Source organism: Pholcus phalangioides, unplaced genomic scaffold (assembly GCF_987345545.1).
Source record: "Pholcus phalangioides strain wild (caught in Gottingen) unplaced genomic scaffold, Ppha-v1.0 ptg000015l_1, whole genome shotgun sequence".
Taxonomy (NCBI): Eukaryota; Metazoa; Arthropoda; class Arachnida; order Araneae; family Pholcidae; genus Pholcus; species Pholcus phalangioides.
Window position 1 is genome coordinate 64,265,558 of NW_028301608.1, and position 18,081 is coordinate 64,283,638.

The following is an 18,081-nucleotide window of genomic DNA, read 5'->3' on the forward strand; positions in this document are numbered from 1 at the left end:
GGACGGGTTACGGGGTCAGTGTTTTGCTAATATTTGCTGACAAGGAAGGGGGGGGGGGTCAAAACTGGCTAAAAATTTGCAGACGTAATACTTGAACGACCTCTTTGCGCTTGAAGACGTCGTAATGTCATAAAGTTACTGTACAGGATGAAGTTTGAATTATTTACTAATTAGTTTTTCTCGGGTAAATTTGAATTTTGTAAATCAGAATTTCAAACTAATCCAGAATTACAAATAATCAAATTTCAAATAAAAAATATTGGTTTATTGATTATAATTTCGATACGGTGAGATTTATATTCATCGTGAAAATCTGATGTCTCGTTGGATGACAGGCTATCTCCAAGTGGCTTTTTGGTTCATAATGTGGCCTCTCTCTCGCAGGTGAACGAAGCAACGTGTGAGTTGGCTTAACCACAACGCAATATTTCACATAACAGACATTACAATAAGTAATGTACAGGATGCATAGATAACAAAACGAATGGTATTTTACTGGTAAACCGTTCGCCCTACACACAGCAATACTTTCAATTAGAAAAATTATCCAAATAACGTGTAGTACTCGGATATGTCATTCATGTTGCAAAGGGGTGTATAGTTATTAAAATAAAAATGTTAAATTTTTATAGACTCCATGTGCTCAAAAACCCAATTACAAAGTGTAACCCTGTCTTTCCTGATGCCAGCAAAAACATTTTATCCGCATTGAACGCAGTTTTTCGGTTGGTTATCTTCAAATAAATGTTACTATCAATCACTGTCATTAAAGTAACACTGTACATATAAATACATTCATCTGAAACCTTATAATTATTGATAACACATGCTTATGACTAGGGTTCTGATTTTTATGACCTAAAGAAGAAACGTAGTCGCTAATAGCTTATCAGCAACGACGTTTCATCTTTAGGTAATAAAAATCAGAGCCCTACTTATGAAAAATTGGATTGAACACTCACAAAAATGGCATTGTGCTTGTTTTCGTGAAACTATTAAAATATTTGATACTTCAAGTATTAAATTTCATCTTTTAATAAAATTTCATCTCTTCCTTATGCTCAGTGTTGAAACATCCTGCGGTGTTGAAAAAGCAATCAAATCTTTGTTAGTATTACTTAAATAGGGGAAAAATTGTGAAAAAAAATTCTATATGCATTTTGTTTCAAATTAAATTTTTTTGAGAGATCACTATTTTAATAAATTTCTTCGTGGTCCCATTATCAGCAGCCATGGCTCCCCTTTTGCGATATTTTCCTCCATGGCCCCCTGGAATATCCTGGTGCCCCCGCTTGAGAACCACTGCTTTAGAGCAGTTTCCCAACATTTTTGTCCCATCGCCCCCTTCTTCAGAAATTTTTTTTCCCTATTGCCCCGAACGCAATCTAACCCATAGGATCCTATGTTATACCCGTAGCTTCTACCGCCCCCCTGGAACATTCCGTCATTAACGCCCACGTTGGGAATCACTCCTTTAGAGGATTTTTTGTTTCTCCGGCTTCCACAATACTTATACAGAAAAAATTGAAAAATTGCAGATTATTTGCCTCAAACATGTTAAGTATATGAGTCAAACCTATATATATATCCAAAAAAAATTAAGTTATTTTACCTAGAACGTAAATAAGTAAGAAAATAAATTAAGAAGAAAAATTAATAAGAAGAAAATTATTAAAAAATAAAATAATAATCATGCTAACAATAATATATTTTTCTAATTATTGTATACACAAATCACAAAAAACAAACATATAATTATACAAATACAAACATACACGACAGATACAAACATAAGAACACATAAATACAAACACTATGCCACCCAAGGGACTTAGTTTATCCTTCCAGTAAGTGTAAAAGGGGTTATAATTGCATATGGTTCAGACAACCGCTTTTATTAAGATTAGTCATGCTATATTGTATTTTTATTTATAAATCTACGATTACGTTAAAATGTTAGCTTACTCATTATGAAAGTCATTCGGTTATATAATTAAATTTCTTATTGCGAAGATCAGTACAGTACATTACACACCATACATATATTTACGTACATGTACCTATCTATACATATATGCGCAGTCACAACTGTATACCATTCATCATTACGTATGCATCTATTTTCTACTTAATGCAAAACTGTTTTTATACCTGATTAAAAAGTATTCGTTAAAACCATTTCATAATCAATATTTTTAAAAGTCAAATACTATATCATCTGCTTTTTTTACTGTCAATTTGATTTTCAGTATGAAATATGTTTCAAACCATAGGGGCGATGTAGGAAAAGCTCTATTTATACAGTATTTTACTAGGCTTTGGTACTTGGTATAATCTGTTGTATCTATCTGTGGTTGTATTTCGATTTTTTGTAAAATATTTTTCATTTACTTGTGAACACTTTAAATACTATACAGAGTGATTCAGAAAAGATGGGGAAAACTTAGAGAGGTGATAGTACACACCAATACAAACAATTGTCATTAAAGAATGTATAGTCTAACATGAAACGTAAATGCACTAGCGCGTTTTGAAACGGCAGCTCCGCAAACGTTAAAACGGCATTCCAGTTGAAATTTATCGGGAGAAAAAGAACACTATATATGCAAATGTAACAAGCGGAAGAAGAAGAAATCGTATGTAAATCTGCGTCACAGTGAAGAAAAGGTGCGGACTCAAGTATTACTAAAGTGCGCCATCAACCCGTACGTTACAACTGTTAGAACGGTTGCACGCTGGAACAACTTTACAGGACTGGCGTTCGCTCCTTTTATTCACTGTGACGCAGTGAATTGCATACGGTTTCTTCTGCTTCCCATGTTACATTTTCATGCATGTGTGTGTGGTGTGCATTATCTCCCGATAAATTTCAACAGGAAAGACGTTTTAACGTTTGCGGAGCGGCCGTTTCGAAACGCGCTAATGCGTTTACGTTTCATGTTAGACCATGCATTCCTTGATGGCAATTGTTTGTACCATCACCTATTAAAGTTTCCCCATCATTTCTGAATCACCCTGTAAAAACTAAGAGTGCAAACTAAGAGAGTTTTTTCTCTTCTTCCACGAGTACCCCATTAGAATTTGCTTTTTCGCTGAAAGTGAGGTTTTTCGTTTTACCAGAACAGCCCAGTTGCAGTATATGAAGCCCATGACAGCACCGGGCTGCTAAATATTAGGACCAACAAAATAGATGAAAATACGTATTACGCATTTGTATCATTGCTGACAAACAGAGCATTTCTATAGAATTTCTCGTATGTGTGTGTAAGGAAGAACACCATCCTGATGAAAAATTAAAAAACACTAATTTTTTTAATATATATATATATATTTATTTATTTATTTAAAGGGTGGCGACGGGAATGTAGTCGGAAAAATACATTGCGACTATGGATTTTCAATTAACAGTAATTTGATTTGATTTCGATAATTGAAACAACTATAAGTCTTTAGAAATGGGCATGAAGGATGATATAAATCAATATACATATCAAGGAATTTCGACACATCTTATTGTACATAAAGTTGGAAACCACGTCGAGGATGACGTGTATTTCACGAGTTTTTCATGAAATGGACCGATATTAGCTTTTGAGTTTTGATATTGCACGATTTAAAAATAACAGAATCAAAATAACATCTCCATGAAATCGAAAAATTTGACATAAAAATGACGTTTTTTAAAATCAAAAATCACTTTGGCATTCTACAATTGACTGTTATTTTCACCACTTTGAAACACTTTCTATCAAAAAAATGATATTTTAGTTCACTCCAGCACCGTTTTATAGAAAACGTGACAAAAAGGTAGTCGGATACTTCCAACAAACATTATAAAACGAATGAAAATAATTTTGATATTAGTGGGACAAAGCAAAAAATACGCCATCATTTTTCTATTTTAGTACAAGTACAGTTTAGATTAGTTACGAAAACCGCAGTGGAATTTCTTTTTTGTGGAAATTTTTTTCTTTTCTTCCATGGTTGATAACTTTTTCTGTATGAACACTCCGAATTCTCGTAGCTGTTAGTTCAATAAAAAAAAGTAGGGTTTAGGTATTGCTTTGTTTCCGTATATAGCCATAGGTAAAATAAAGAAAAGTATCCGCAGAGAGAGTTTTTTAATTTGTTCTTAATAAATTATTCCATTTATTTCATTCCTTGCAGAATATGGAGATTTTACATTCATTCTGTTGACTTGATGTGTTCCAAGATTGCAGTCACATAATCGGGCCAAACTAAGGTCTTTGCCAACGTATTTTTGGTTTCTTCTTCTTCGGGCAACGCACCGCCTAAATTCTTGGGAACTATGTTGCGTTGTACGTGCAAAAACATATCATCTGCATCGTCGTGGATGAAAAGCTACCAAAGAAAAATTATTAATATTACAGCATTATATATTATATACATACATAATATATTATATTACAATTATTTACATACATAAATTTTTGTTTACAATATTTCAGATGTTTATAATGAATCCCATGGTGGCATACAATTACGTGTTGAAGGCATATCTTCATCTTTTTTTGTGTTTTCATTCCTTTTTTGGTTTCATTGCGAAGTTCATTCCTGATTGTTGTTTCAGCATTTCGCACCCTTTTACTTATTTACTTACCCTTTTCTTAATCTTTTCAGAGGCAATCGATTTAGCTAATGCCAGGATCGTTTTTGTGATCACAGATGGGTTTAGAACGTGTGCCGCTTTTGCTCGCACGGGCATACATTCCTATTTAAATACAACGAAAAAAAAACATCTTACTGCACTTTCACTTTTCTCTCAAACAGTTTGACAAATGATCATTGTTATTTTAGTACCTATACACTTTATCATAATTACCATATACAGGGTGCATCCCTTTACCCTGATATAACACAAACCGTTGGTCATCGTAGCATACTTCCAGTTGGAAAAGTATCCAAATAAGTAATGTTTAGACTTCAGATACGTCATTAATATTGCAAGGGGGTTGTATAATTATTCAAATTAAAATTTAACTTTTTATTTGGTGAACCTGTCCTAAAAAAGCCAACTCAATCAGAAAGTTATTGGTGTCTGCCCAGAGGAAAAAAAAAATCATTGTTTTAAGTGCAATATTCACTTTGATATTTGAATTTTAAAATCACTGAAAATTAATTAAAGAATCGCATAAACTAACGGGAAAAACCTATTCTACTCTATATATGCTATTTTCTCCCCTCATTTTTAGTCATTTTCGAGTTTAAATGTCTCGGTGAATGTTAAACTTAAAATTATGGAATTTTTCTTTTTGGGCTTAGGAGAGACAGGACAATTATTTTATAATTGGGTGCTTTAGGAAATGGTGACCAAATAAAGGTTTTATTTTTTTGTTTTAATTGCTACACAACCTCAAATACAAAGCCACAACAGACAAAATGCCCAACGAGGTGGCTGAAAAAAAAATGGCTTTAACATGTCATATATTTTTAAAATACCACAACCCAATTAAAACTTCAATTATAAAAACTATATATACTGTACATGATAAAATGTAATACACTGCCAATAAAAAAGATTAAGGTGGTCTTATTCTAAGTACGGATAGCTTCTCGATTAACCCCAACATGTTTGCCGTATTACTTGCAATATAAATGACGCATCTGAAGTCTACACGTTATTTGGATACTTTTTTTAATAGGGAGTATATGCTACTAGAATCAATGGTCCGTGAGTTATTCCAGTATAAACGGATTTTCTAATGCACTCGTATACCTCGTTTATCAGCCAATAACAAAAAATTAGACAAATTTTAGACAGTGGAAAATAAAAAGTATATTTCTCTCTGTAAAATGATCAAAATCCCTCCCCGTTTATTCGGTCGAAATTTTATGAGACAGCAACAAGACGCTTTTCTGTTTTATTACTACTCGAGTGACTGACAACGGCACGATAGTGATCGTGCTTACGCTCTCCTCTCGAATTTTCGATTTCAGGTTTTAAGTAATTTTTATTGAACAGTTTTTCTAAGTAATTCTATACCATATAGTTTTATTTAGAGAGAGAGAGGGATTTTTTAATGCAAACGGAATTTTAATCTCGTTTGCATTAAAATTTGTTGTGATGAGGTGAGTGTCTTTGCATATAGTGTGTGTGTCTATTGCAGTTTGTCAGTCGTGTACCTTTGCTTCATCTCATAAAAATAAACGTTTTTTATTATAATTTAAACCTTTGCGTTCTCCGTATACAACGGCGCGTTCGTCGTTCATATACAGTTCCCCTTTGGAGAATTTCAGAAATAACTTTTTTCAACTATAATACTTTTATGTTTTTATTCTCAATTTTACATTTTTTTAATTTTACTTTTTTTACATTTTATTATCAAATTTACTCGACGTTTAACCTCTTCAAGTGCAAGCTGTTGGCGATAAATTTGAATGATCTGCATTAGCAGTATAGGTGATAAATATAGAAGCCTTGTTTCACGTTGAAGAAAGGGAAAGAAATAAAAGTGGAGAGGAACAGTATAGAGATATATTAGATAAGAGAGTCCATCGGGGCGTTGGCTACTGCATACATTTATTCGTTTTAATTATGCATTTTTTAAGCTTTATTTTTATTTTTTTGCGAACTTTGTTAATTTTGTGTTTTACTCTATTCAACTGTAACTGGATTTTTCCTGTTGTTGGAATGACGAATAAATAAATAATGACAGCAGCTTTGCAAAAAGGCATAGGTGTGCAATATTTCAGTCCCCCGGCAGAATATGCGAGATTGCAACCGTACACTATAATTCATTACTTCTTTCTTTCATTTTGAGAGAAAAAGTTAACCGATTGACAAGAAATTTTTTGCATTTGATTTGCAATTGTGTGTGTGTGCGAGTGTTTTTAGTCATTTTTTAAAAATGACTAAAAATTTGATTTTTTTGAGAAAAATGACTTCAGTGGTCGCGACACTCCCTTAAACAACTAACTTATACAGCACATAACAGATTATCTAACTTGGTACTTTAAAGTACCGCCGATAAAAGGTTAATAATTTGTTTTAGGATTATTGTGAGTATATCACTAAAGAAATAATGAATTTGATAACAAAACAACTTACTACCAGGAATTGGTACCAAAGTAAAACGTAGAATGGTGTAAGGTAACGAACGTATTTCAATGGGTTGCCTTTAAAGTCCGCAATGATCTTTCCACCATTAATTTGCGTCATCGGCTCATCAATCGAACATAGAGCCAACAGTACACCACAATGGATAAATTCTTTTACATTTATTTTCGCCGGATCCCAAGCACCTGTTAATATTTTTCAAGCTTTGTTATTAGTACAATAATTATTGAGCCCTCTATGGTTCATAAAAAAATTATTAAATATTTTTTTTTTACAAAAAAAAAACCAATGTAAATTAGAGCTGTTAGCCTATTTTTAATTGAAAAAAATACAACACAGCAATTCAATAAATTACAGTGGAATTTTTAATTAGCTAAAGTTGTTAATTACGGGTAGGATATACAGCTTACCTTGATTTTAATGTTATCTATAAACAGATAAAATCTTGTTGAGCAAAGTTTAGTTTTTACCTTGAATTTTGTTTCCCCCAGTTCCCTCAATTTATTATTTTATAAATCTTTAAACACGTAAAATTTCAGCAGATCTCAAAAAATGAACCGACAAGGAATCAACTGTTTATAGATAAAAAAATTACTGCTCATGTATAGCTGTATTTTGTTCCGAAAGGACACTGGAAGATGTATTTTCTAAGGTATCAAAAAATTGATTAAAGATATTGGCATAATGGGTTTTCGGACCACCCATGTACAGGGTGATCAGCGAATAACAAGCGAATAAGCCATGTGTGCTGACAAATTGTTCCAAAATTATAACGTAACGTTCAGTAGTAATCGTTTCTCGCACGAAGAAGGGGCCGATAATGCCTCTGGCGCATACCGCAGCCCATGCAGTAACTTTAGGCGAATGCAGTGGTTTCTCTTCACACAAATGAGGATTTTCGGAACCCTAAAATCTCCAGTTTTGTTTTTTTTTTCAAATTTTAAAAAATTATAAAAAAAACTAAATTTTCGAAATTTCTGTACAACATTCTTACAGTTTTGCTAATAAACGTACCGTTTACCGCATAATTCGATTGATCTTTGTTGTAGAGATATTTAATTTTGAAATAAGGGCATATTCGCTGATCACCCTGTATTTTCCATAATAATCCATAATTCCATAATCCTGTAATTTTTTTTATCTATAAACAGTTGATTCCTTGTCAACTTCAAATATACACGGGACTATAGCAACATCTTCTATAGCAGAAACCTCCGCGCGAAGCTCCGTGACGTCACTAAAGTCGTCCATTTCACCTATAGTCATTGGATATACTACAAAAAAAGTAACGATTTCGCATACGTCGGCCTACTGTATCCAATGGCTGCGGGTGAAATGAACGACTTCAGTGACGTCAACGCTTCACGCAGAGGCTTTCTACTATAGAAGGTGTTGACCATAGAGAGTTAAGATTTAAATGATTCCCATAAATAATGAGCGATGAGAATTGAAAATAACTCACCCAATCGAAAAACAAAAATAGTACGACCTTCACTATCTCTTCGTGGTAAACGCCCGACAATTCCGATTTTCAGCATTTTATCAATGACTTCAGGATCAATCGAATCGAAATATTTTCTATGTTTCTTGAAAAACCCAAACGTCGTTTTCATGGCGGAGAAAGTCTTAAGTACATCGAATTTTCGGCTGCGCAAATACATCAAAATTACTTCGTCCGTGAACCATTCCAATTTCATGTTTCCCTCCTCTAAATCAAATGTAAAAACCATATTTGATACTGATCTAATATCAACAAATGTAAAACAAAGTGTTACAAATATAATTTTTTGTTTCTGTTTCTTTTTCATGTGCCGTATTTTTTGATTTGTCATTACGTTGTTTAAATTTTCATAAACAGAATTTTTGAGGGTTTGTAGCACTAACAATAGTATTCGTTACTTTTTCTTTTAACCCTTAAGTTCGTAGCTTAAAGAGTTCTTTAAACTTTCACTACTGCGACCAGTTTAAAGATAAAAATTTCAGAATCACTTTTACACATAGACGAGGCCATATTCTTTCCATTTTATATTTTGAATCAGTTGGTCGATGTCCCAGTTAACAACAACCTCTTTGTTTGTTGCAGAACACGTGTGGCTGTCATTACTGGTAATTTAAAAAAAAATGGTTTTTGTTTTTCTTTACCTTGATGTTTGCAATCCGAATTTTTTTCCCACTACAGTCGACGCTCGTTTTTACGAACCCGAATGGACTTGATAATTAGTTCGTAAAATCGAAAGTTCGTAAATGGGAGAGACGAAAAAAATGCGGAAAATCTAAAATGAGTTGGTCATTCACCTTCTATGTATGGTGATTTCCATAAAACTGTTAAAAACGGTTAACATGAACTTGTTTACTTCATCGCATCATTTTGGCAAATATAAGATTCCATGTAATTGATGTAAGATAACATTTCACGCAAATTTTGCTTCTATGAAAAATATTTGCAGAATGGTGAAACGCCGCTTGGACCACTTGCCGTAGAAACGATCTTTTGCTGATCTTTGATTAGAGCAGTGGTTCTCACGCTTTTTTGACTCGCGGAGCCCTTTTTCAGTATTTAATTTCTATGGCGGATCTCTGTTTGATTAGAGGAGTCCTTTATGTGTATAATTTTTATGGCGGGCCATTGTAGACCTCTTTTTTTATTTATCTATCAAATTTATTGATTTCTTTTATTTTCCTCGAGTCGCCGCGGAGCCCCTGTTGAGAACCGCTGGATTAGAGGACTCAATGTAATTTTTTGAATCCCGTACATTTTGATAATTTCTGTCTTAGTAAGAGTTTTGCACATTAGTTTCTTTTAAAATATTTATTTTTTTTCATCTACTATCAAGCGCCCATTCTTTTCCGTTTTGTTGAAATTGTGAAGGGGGAAACTAGTCGAATAGCAGTTGGTTGAAATAGAGTTCGATGGACAATCGAGTTACAAATGGCTTATCAATAACCTGATGTATCATATCATTTCCAGAATCATTAGTTTATCAAATCATAATGCAAAAAAAAGTGAATTATGTTGTCAACGCATCTTCAATTCCTGGTCACCCTCGCCAACAATCGAATCGAACCTTCCTTCCTGGTACGTGTTCGCAAAACACCTGTATGTTTTAGGGGTTCTTAAGACACGCACGCAGTCCGAATTAAAGTTTACTTTTGATTACAACGAACTCCGAGGCGCTGGAAGAATAGAATGGCAAAAAATAGCGGAAGAAAAACGAAGTTCGTAAAATAAAGAGTTGATAGAAATGAGGATTCGTAAAATATAGCTATGACATGGCTGTTCGGGCCAGAGGACCTGTTCGTAAAAAAGAGCATGTTCATAATTTCGAGGTGCGTGATATCGAACGTCGACGGTATAGTTTGAATCACAATGGAGGTAGTTATATGTTTAGAAAGTAATATATTATTTTTAATACATTTATTTTGTGCGTGAGTTTTGAGGCTTTGCGCGTCTTCGATAAGGCCCATCCCAGTTTTATTTGAAATATACTTTTTAAAATGGTTGTTTCCGGCTTTCAATACGCGTTATTAACTATAAAAATAATTATCAGCTCGAAAAAAGTTGAGCATTTAAAGGGTTGAAAGACAAATGGCAAGTAATGGGTGTAGAAAATAAAACCAAAACATCAATGAAATTGCATACGAGCTATTAAGAACTAGTTAGGAGTATTTAGCAAGTATTTTGAAATAAATATTTGCTTGCAGAAAACAGTAATTACATGAAAAATTGAGTTTTATCGTGGAGAGAAACACATCATTGACGAGACTTTCATATATATATATATATATATATATACATATATTTTTTTTTACGTAACGTTAAATTGATTCCAAACGAAAAATTTATTCAATATTTTTTTTCGACTACCGCAATTGCCTACGTACAGGGTGTTGCCTTGAAGTTGCGACAGGCTCAAAGGGGTGATATTAGGCATCAAGAGGAACAAAAATTACCATAGAACATGGTATCGCTAACCACGTTTAGTCGGTGAAAATCGCAAAAACACTTATGAAGGATGTGACGTCGAGTGGGACAAAAAGGCCGGTAACAAGTAGAAAAAACAGCATGATTACAAAATAAACTACAATAATAAGTACAAAATCTCCTGTAATAATTTCTCTTCGTCTACTTTCCGACATACAGCATAGATCAATAAGTACAAAATCTGTGCAGCCCATATCAATGCCAGAAAGTAGACGAAGAGAAATGATTATACTTATCATTTCTCTTATACAGAAGCATTCTCTTCACAGAAATATGAACTTAATTTTTTTTCTGTACCAAAAAAAAATCCCTTTTATAACTTTTCGCATTCCTACCAACTCCTTCGATTTTTATGAATTATATTTATGATTTTTTTGGAACACGTCCTGAATACTCACTTCTTATAAGTTTTTTCACATCTTCAATACAGATCCGTCTGATTTCTGGTGTCTCCGATAGCTCTAGTTTGGCTTTATTCAAAAATTTCTGCGGTATATGATCCATGTGATAATTATAATACACTTCATCGGTCTCATTACTGTTGTCTTCTGGTTTCATTCCGGATATGGTTTTTTGATTACCTGGAAAAAAGAAAAAAATGAGTTCTAGGACTCTGCAAATTTTTATTTTAATCTTTTCAATCGGAAAGTATTCGGGAAGCGTTGTAATTTTCTTTATATGTGATTTTTGTACTGAGTAATATACAGGGCACCCATAATTAAAAGACACCATTTTAAAGTGGTCTACAGGCGAAACCAGTCATCAAAAAATTTTGAAATTTTGTGGAGGACTTCATGAAGTGAGGGGAATTTGTTTCAGGAAAAAAAATTAGTTGCCCATGTCGCCATGCATGTTGCACAAGTCCATTTTGAAACGACCTCAACGTGAGCTAGAAACTGCAGTGAGAACCGGAGTCGAGCGTTATAATCACGTGGGAGCAACCTCTGCACAAGTGAAAGTTTGTACGGGTAATATCGGAGGATATTCTGCATGATCTTATGGACAGTTGAACGTGGCCTATCCATCGTCTGTGCTACACGCCTGACATTAGTGCTATCACAAGAATTCGAAGCTCTTCCACCTGAAGCGAAACCTCCTGTACAGCGTCTATAGTAACATGTTTTCTTCCTCTTCCAGGACGAACAGCCGACGATCCTGTGGTTTAAAATATCGTTATCATACTCCGAAGGTTTTTAACATTCATTGGACCTTTCGAATCCTCTTCCAAATCCGATATTTCCGTCAAGCAATTACTGCAGAATTGCTGTTTTGGTAAAACAATTTGACCAAAAAAGCGCGATCTCGTAAACCTATCGTCATTTTGAGCAACAAAATACATTGTGAAACAAGATCTCAGTGAATGTTTCTGGGTTTTATAACAGCTGCTGCGTGACGCCACGTAAATTTACATGTTTACTACAGGTATTCAAAGTGAAACGCCCTCTGGTGGCGACATGTGCAACTAACTTTTCCCCTGAAACAAATTCCCATCACTTCATGAAGTCCTCCACAAAATTGCACACTTTTCTGATGACTCGTTTTTCCTGTAGGCTACTTTAAAATAGTCTTCTAATTATGGACGCCCTGTACATAGCAGGATTGTTTACTTCAAAGATTTTCCCTTGCTTTTTTTCATCAAAAAATTAATGTATCGAAAACTAAACCTGGTTTCATGATAACACGGCATTTACACCGGTGCCCGATCATATACTGTACATGTTTTTGTCCTTCAATTTATAATCAAAACGAAAGTAAAATTTATCTGCAGGGAATTATATCATTATATGTAAGAAAAAGGTCTGTCAAAATACAGGGCGTTTGTAAACTGTTGATGGATACTATCAACCCTCCAATTTTTCTGAACAGTTTACGAACAAATTACAAATTTATCTGTTTATTTATTTTTGTAATATTGTTGGTTTTTCAAAGACTTATACAAGAGGACGCGGTGAATTTACACATAGAATGTTTTGTAACATTTGACAGGAAATCCGAGATCTGGGGGAGTTAACAATAAAATGGGGGAGCTTGTTCCATTCAACTATGGTATTAGGAAAGAAACTGCATTTAAAACAGTCTGTAGAGGCAAAACTAGGTTTCAGTGTTTTTTTGGTGATCAAATCTTTTGGAAACATAGGAAGGCTTAGTCAGAACACCGGACGAATCAGAATTTAGATGACCATGAGTAATATTATAAAGCATGGCTAAGCGGGAGATAAGTCGGTCAGTAGCGAGTGGGTGGACATTAAATTCGAGTTTAAGATCGGAAATGGAACTGAAAGAGGACCAGAAGTCGTTTATTTCTTGTTATGTCAGACTGAATGAATTTGCGACACAATTTTGAACAATAAATCTGAGATAATTGAATGGATTTTCGACATTGCAACACTACCTCCTAGTAGAAGTTATTGATAAAAATAATGCGTTTTTTTTCATCTACCTGTTTTGCTTTAGCCGTGTATAAATGTGTTTATCAGTTACGTGGAAAATTGCAATCAAATTGCACGTATCATAATTTCTCGAAATAAAACGAATGCTTATATAGCTTTAAAAGTTCATGTTAACTCTTTATAAATGTGGGTGAAACTGACGGGCAACAGAATATTTTGTCTTGTAGATGGTGGTAGTGATTTCAGAGCAACAGTAATATTTTCGATTATTATGCACGAGAGAAAAAGCGTTGGACATCCTGCTCCCCCTATGAAATAAAGACAAAACTATTTCTTTTTTTCCCTTGAATAAAAATTAGTTGTTGGATTTAAATAAGTGTGCAGCATGTAAATGAACAACATGGTATGATACCATATATCGTTAATTTAGAGCTGCTCATCGGTGTAACTATTTACCGGTTACTATATTTTTATTTTTTTGCCCTAGCATTTTAGCTATTACGTTCCTTGTACGAATAGGTAAACATCTCTTTCATATCTATACTACAGTATTATACATGAGAGAAACAGCGTTGAACTAATAAAAAAAAATATTTGTTATATATAATTGGGACTCGGATTTTTGTGACTTGAAAATCTTTAAAAATATGCGAGCATTTGTGATCTGCATTGTGATGTTTCCATTCCACCAGCTTCCGAAAGAGCTTACAATAAACTATATTAATTTTCTGATTCAGGAAAAATTTAGCCTTTTGTTTGCAATATACGTCACTGAAATCAGCGTTTGTCGAAGTATATATTCGACAAAAATTCGACATTGGCGGTTACAGCTTTTGGCGACAATTTGATTTTGCACGAAAAGATTCTGTAAGGTGAACACTAACTCTATCTACAGGACATCCGTATTTAATGGTGGGCTACAAGCGCTGAGAGATCGGTGAAGTGAAAAGTCGAATTGTCGCTAAAACCTACTAGAATTACTTGGACGAACGCAGATTTCAATGATATATTGCAAAGAGACAACCAAATTTCTCCTGAACTGGATGATCAATTTAGTTTAATCTAGGCTCTTTCGAAAACTGGTAAAATGGACAAGTTTTTGGCAAATTTGGCCGATTGTAGCTGGAACGGTGTTTGCAGAATGGGCAATTAAAAATTTTGGTGACAATTAAATTTTGAACTTCGCTAATCTATCAGCGCCTGCATATAGCTTCCACATTAAAACCAGATATTTCGATGAAATTGGTGTCGTCTCTTATAGAAGTTTTTCTGCTCTTTCCAAATGTGTGCTGAGTTTGCGTGTAGGTCTATTATATACAGTCAAACCTCATTAATAAGTCCCTCTTGGGAGAGCAAAAATATGACTTAGTAAGAGGTGCGATTCGTTAAACGGAGAAACGTGTCATAGCTGTGCCAATTCTTGCCTCAGGGCACTCCAAAAAGTGACCCGGTAAGCGGAGTGACGTGTTAACCGGGTGATGCACTAACGGGGTTTGACTATATATATCGCTATATTAAATTCCGTTTCATTTATCTGTTTTTATTACTGACTCTCTCAGCTGAAGGATTTATTTCTCGTAAATAGAAATTTCACAAAGGCATTCTTCTCACTCCGGTAATGCGGCTCTTCAATCTTGTAGTGGCAAATTTAAGAATTCGGAGAAATGTTTATATCTGGAAAGTTATTCCCTTGAAGCGGACATGAATTACTTGGGCTCGAGTAACAGCAATGATGACGTGATTGTGTGAGCGGACCATCAAAGCCAGCTTAAAGATTCTTAAAACAGCTGTGGAGTGCATTCATTCGATCCAAATGTTCAAAAGCAGAGACTCGAAAACCGCGAAAAATTCTTATGCTGAGGTTATCATGGTATACACGAACTCATGATCTCAAATTCTTTGAAAAAATTTCAACTCATTGATCTAATTCTGCTTATTTCCTTTCTCTTCCTCAATCTAATAAAATGAATGTTAACAGTAAAACATTTGACTGATAAAAAGAAACTGACAAAAAGGAATTGGACAGTTAAAGATCGGTTCTCCTATGATGGCACGTATGACTACTCACCGATTTTGAGCAAAGGCATCCACACTCCTATGTTCTCAATGCGAAAAATGTAACCACTCTAAAGGACGAATGTCTTAACCAACGAATGTCTGAAGCAGAAAGTATCATCTGCAAGACATGGCTCATATATCTATAGCAAGAACTGGCATTTCGCAATCAACTACGCTTTCAAGATTTTAATGCCTCATAAAAAATATTTGCATTAACCAATCTCCAGCAAACGTATGACAGCGCGTGAATGATATCAACACGTTCGAATCTAGTAAGTTACAACCTGTCACGTGTGTATGTGATTGTGATGCATCCGAATTTTTCCTGCTCCCCCCTATGAAATAAAGAAAATGAACATTTTTTTCATGTACCGGTTACTATATTTTTATTTTTTGCCGTAGCATCTTAGCTATTACTTTCCTTGTACGAATATGTAAACATCTTTCATATCTATACTATTATACACGCGAGAAACAGCGTTGAGCTAATAAAAAAAATATTTTTATAATTAGGACTCGGATTTTTATGACTTGAAAATCTTTAAAAATTTGCGAGCATTTATGACCTGCAAAATATGACCTTAAAATTTATACAAATACAACGCCAAAACAGGCAAATTGCCCAACGAGGTGGCTGACTAAGAACATCATGGATCCCCGAGCCATTTTTTGGAGGCCCTACCTACTACTGCTACACCACACATGCACCCCCCCCGCGGAACCCCCAACGAATCGGTACATGCGGGAATGTGCGTGTACGTGTAGTGAAACCTGACGTGAAGTTTTTGTTGTTTCTCTATAATGCTTGGTATGTGTAGTGCTGCCATCTGCCACCAGTTTTTCTAACTATGAGTGAAGTGTTATGATTGAATGATTTATCGTTGTAGGACTGTTGCTCTCTGTGGCGAGACTTTTTAACGGGGAGATCGGCTCGCATTTGCGCCTTGAAGTTGGGAACCACAGAAAACCAACTTCAGCCGACCACCACTGTGGGGTTCGAACCCGGATCCTCGCATCGCGAGTCCGTCACTATAACCACTCGACCACCACAGCGGTCAAGTCACTCCAATCAATTGATGTCTAATCCAATCCTTAAGCTATAATAAAATAATAGTTTCAAACACACGTCAACCGTTTTTATAGCCCAAGCGGAAATTTCAAAATCATGTATACATTTTGATACCTCATGGGAAATGTCTCTGGGCACGCACGAGGTAATCGTGTATCCAAACAAACATTTATCGTGTAATCGAGACATAACAATAAGTTGGATATTTTATCGGATTCGCGCATTTTTCACGTGACGCGCACATACGAGTTATTGAGGGAGGAGAACATTAAGGAAATAAGCAACATAATCATAAATCGGAATTGACTCAATAAAGGAAAAAAAAGGAAATTGATAATTTCCTCGAAACTAATAAAAGAAAACGATTTGAATTTGTAATTAATGAAACGAACAATATTTCTCATTCAAGTGAGATTTCAGACTGATCGGAAAAAGAACATCGGGGAAGAAAACTGCCTTTATGATGTGTTGTGAAAATTGCCAATAATTATATCACCCGCAACCTTGAGCAGTGACAAGATATTTTCCACGTTTCATTTGTTTTTTTACCATAATGCATTGCACATTGCATTTTCATTGTCCTCAAACGAGGATGTTCGTGTTCAGATGTTTTTTCAGTCACGATTGAGAATTTATAATATGAATGAATGTGATGTGAATTGAATTCATGATTTTGCGCTGTCTGCAAAAAAAAACCCCACTCATAAGAGTGTCGTGAAAATAACGTCAATTCTTTTATCTTGAAAGAAAAGATGAGGTAAACATACATGCTCAGTCCAAGACCCACGAGCCAGATGAAGTCATCTGATGCCCTCGGAGTCATCTGACGTGCCCGCGACCTCAAAGCTAATAACTAATTTTGCAAAATGAACAACTAAACGGTGCATTATTACCAGATCACTGAAGTGACTCATTGTGCAGCTCCATATCGCCCAAATGTCCGCGACACATTCCCAGATCACTTGAACAACCCGGAGCTAATTTACAAATCACTTATCAACCTGTAATGTTGTCCCAAATCCCTGAAGCACCCCGTGGCACATTTACAGATCATTGAGTGGCCCGCGACTATTTTCAAACCAACAAACTGGCCCGCACTCTCTAAAAAGTTGAGCACCCTTTCTCCACAAGCTCACTTTTATGTTAATGCCTATGATAATTATAAAATATCATGTAATATAATTATTATATCATTATGTATATAAATTGCTGAGACTTTCCCGATATTTCTTATTGAGTTATTTATCCACTTTACGATCAAGGACGTAATATTGCGTCCAAATGTCTGTGGAATAATCTAAAACAAGCTCTCTCTGTTTTCTTTCCTCTCTCCTCATAATCGCGATTTTTTTTTTTTTTTGTAACAATACGAAGTCGTTCTTTTTACCTTCCTTTTATTTCTATGCAATTATTAGTGACTTTCTTATCGCATATGATGTATACTTCTAATATATATATATAAGAGCACAGCAGAACAGGTTGGGCGAGAGTGAAAAGAGAAATA

The 18,081-nt window shown here is 34.6% G+C and overlaps 1 protein-coding gene across 1 annotated transcript; it reads right to left on the reverse strand.

The window, feature by feature from the left end:
• Positions 1-3,480: 3,480 nt before the first annotated feature.
• LOC149076503 (retinaldehyde-binding protein 1-like) lies at positions 3,481-15,640 on the reverse strand. Its single transcript, XM_089245553.1, has 6 exons — positions 15,519-15,640; positions 11,459-11,641; positions 8,541-8,786; positions 7,070-7,263; positions 4,622-4,732; positions 3,481-4,362 (listed from the first exon to the last, which is right to left on the reverse strand). The coding sequence occupies exons 1-6, from the start codon at positions 15,535-15,537 to the stop codon at positions 4,186-4,188; spliced, it is 930 nt and encodes a 309-aa protein (XP_089101679.1). The 5' UTR covers positions 15,538-15,640; the 3' UTR covers positions 3,481-4,185.
• Between the last annotated feature and the right edge of the window lie 2,441 nt (positions 15,641-18,081).

Bases quoted from the DNA above. Each gene is read 5' to 3' on its own strand.
- LOC149076503 (XM_089245553.1), bottom strand. The intron at 8,787-11,458 runs GTGAGTATTCAG...CATTTGATTTAG, and splicing joins TGTGAAAAAACTTATAAGAA to AGGAGGGAAACATGAAATTG. The intron at 4,733-7,069 runs GTAAGTTGTTTT...GTATTTAAATAG, and splicing joins TTTGGTACCAATTCCTGGTA to GAATGTATGCCCGTGCGAGC.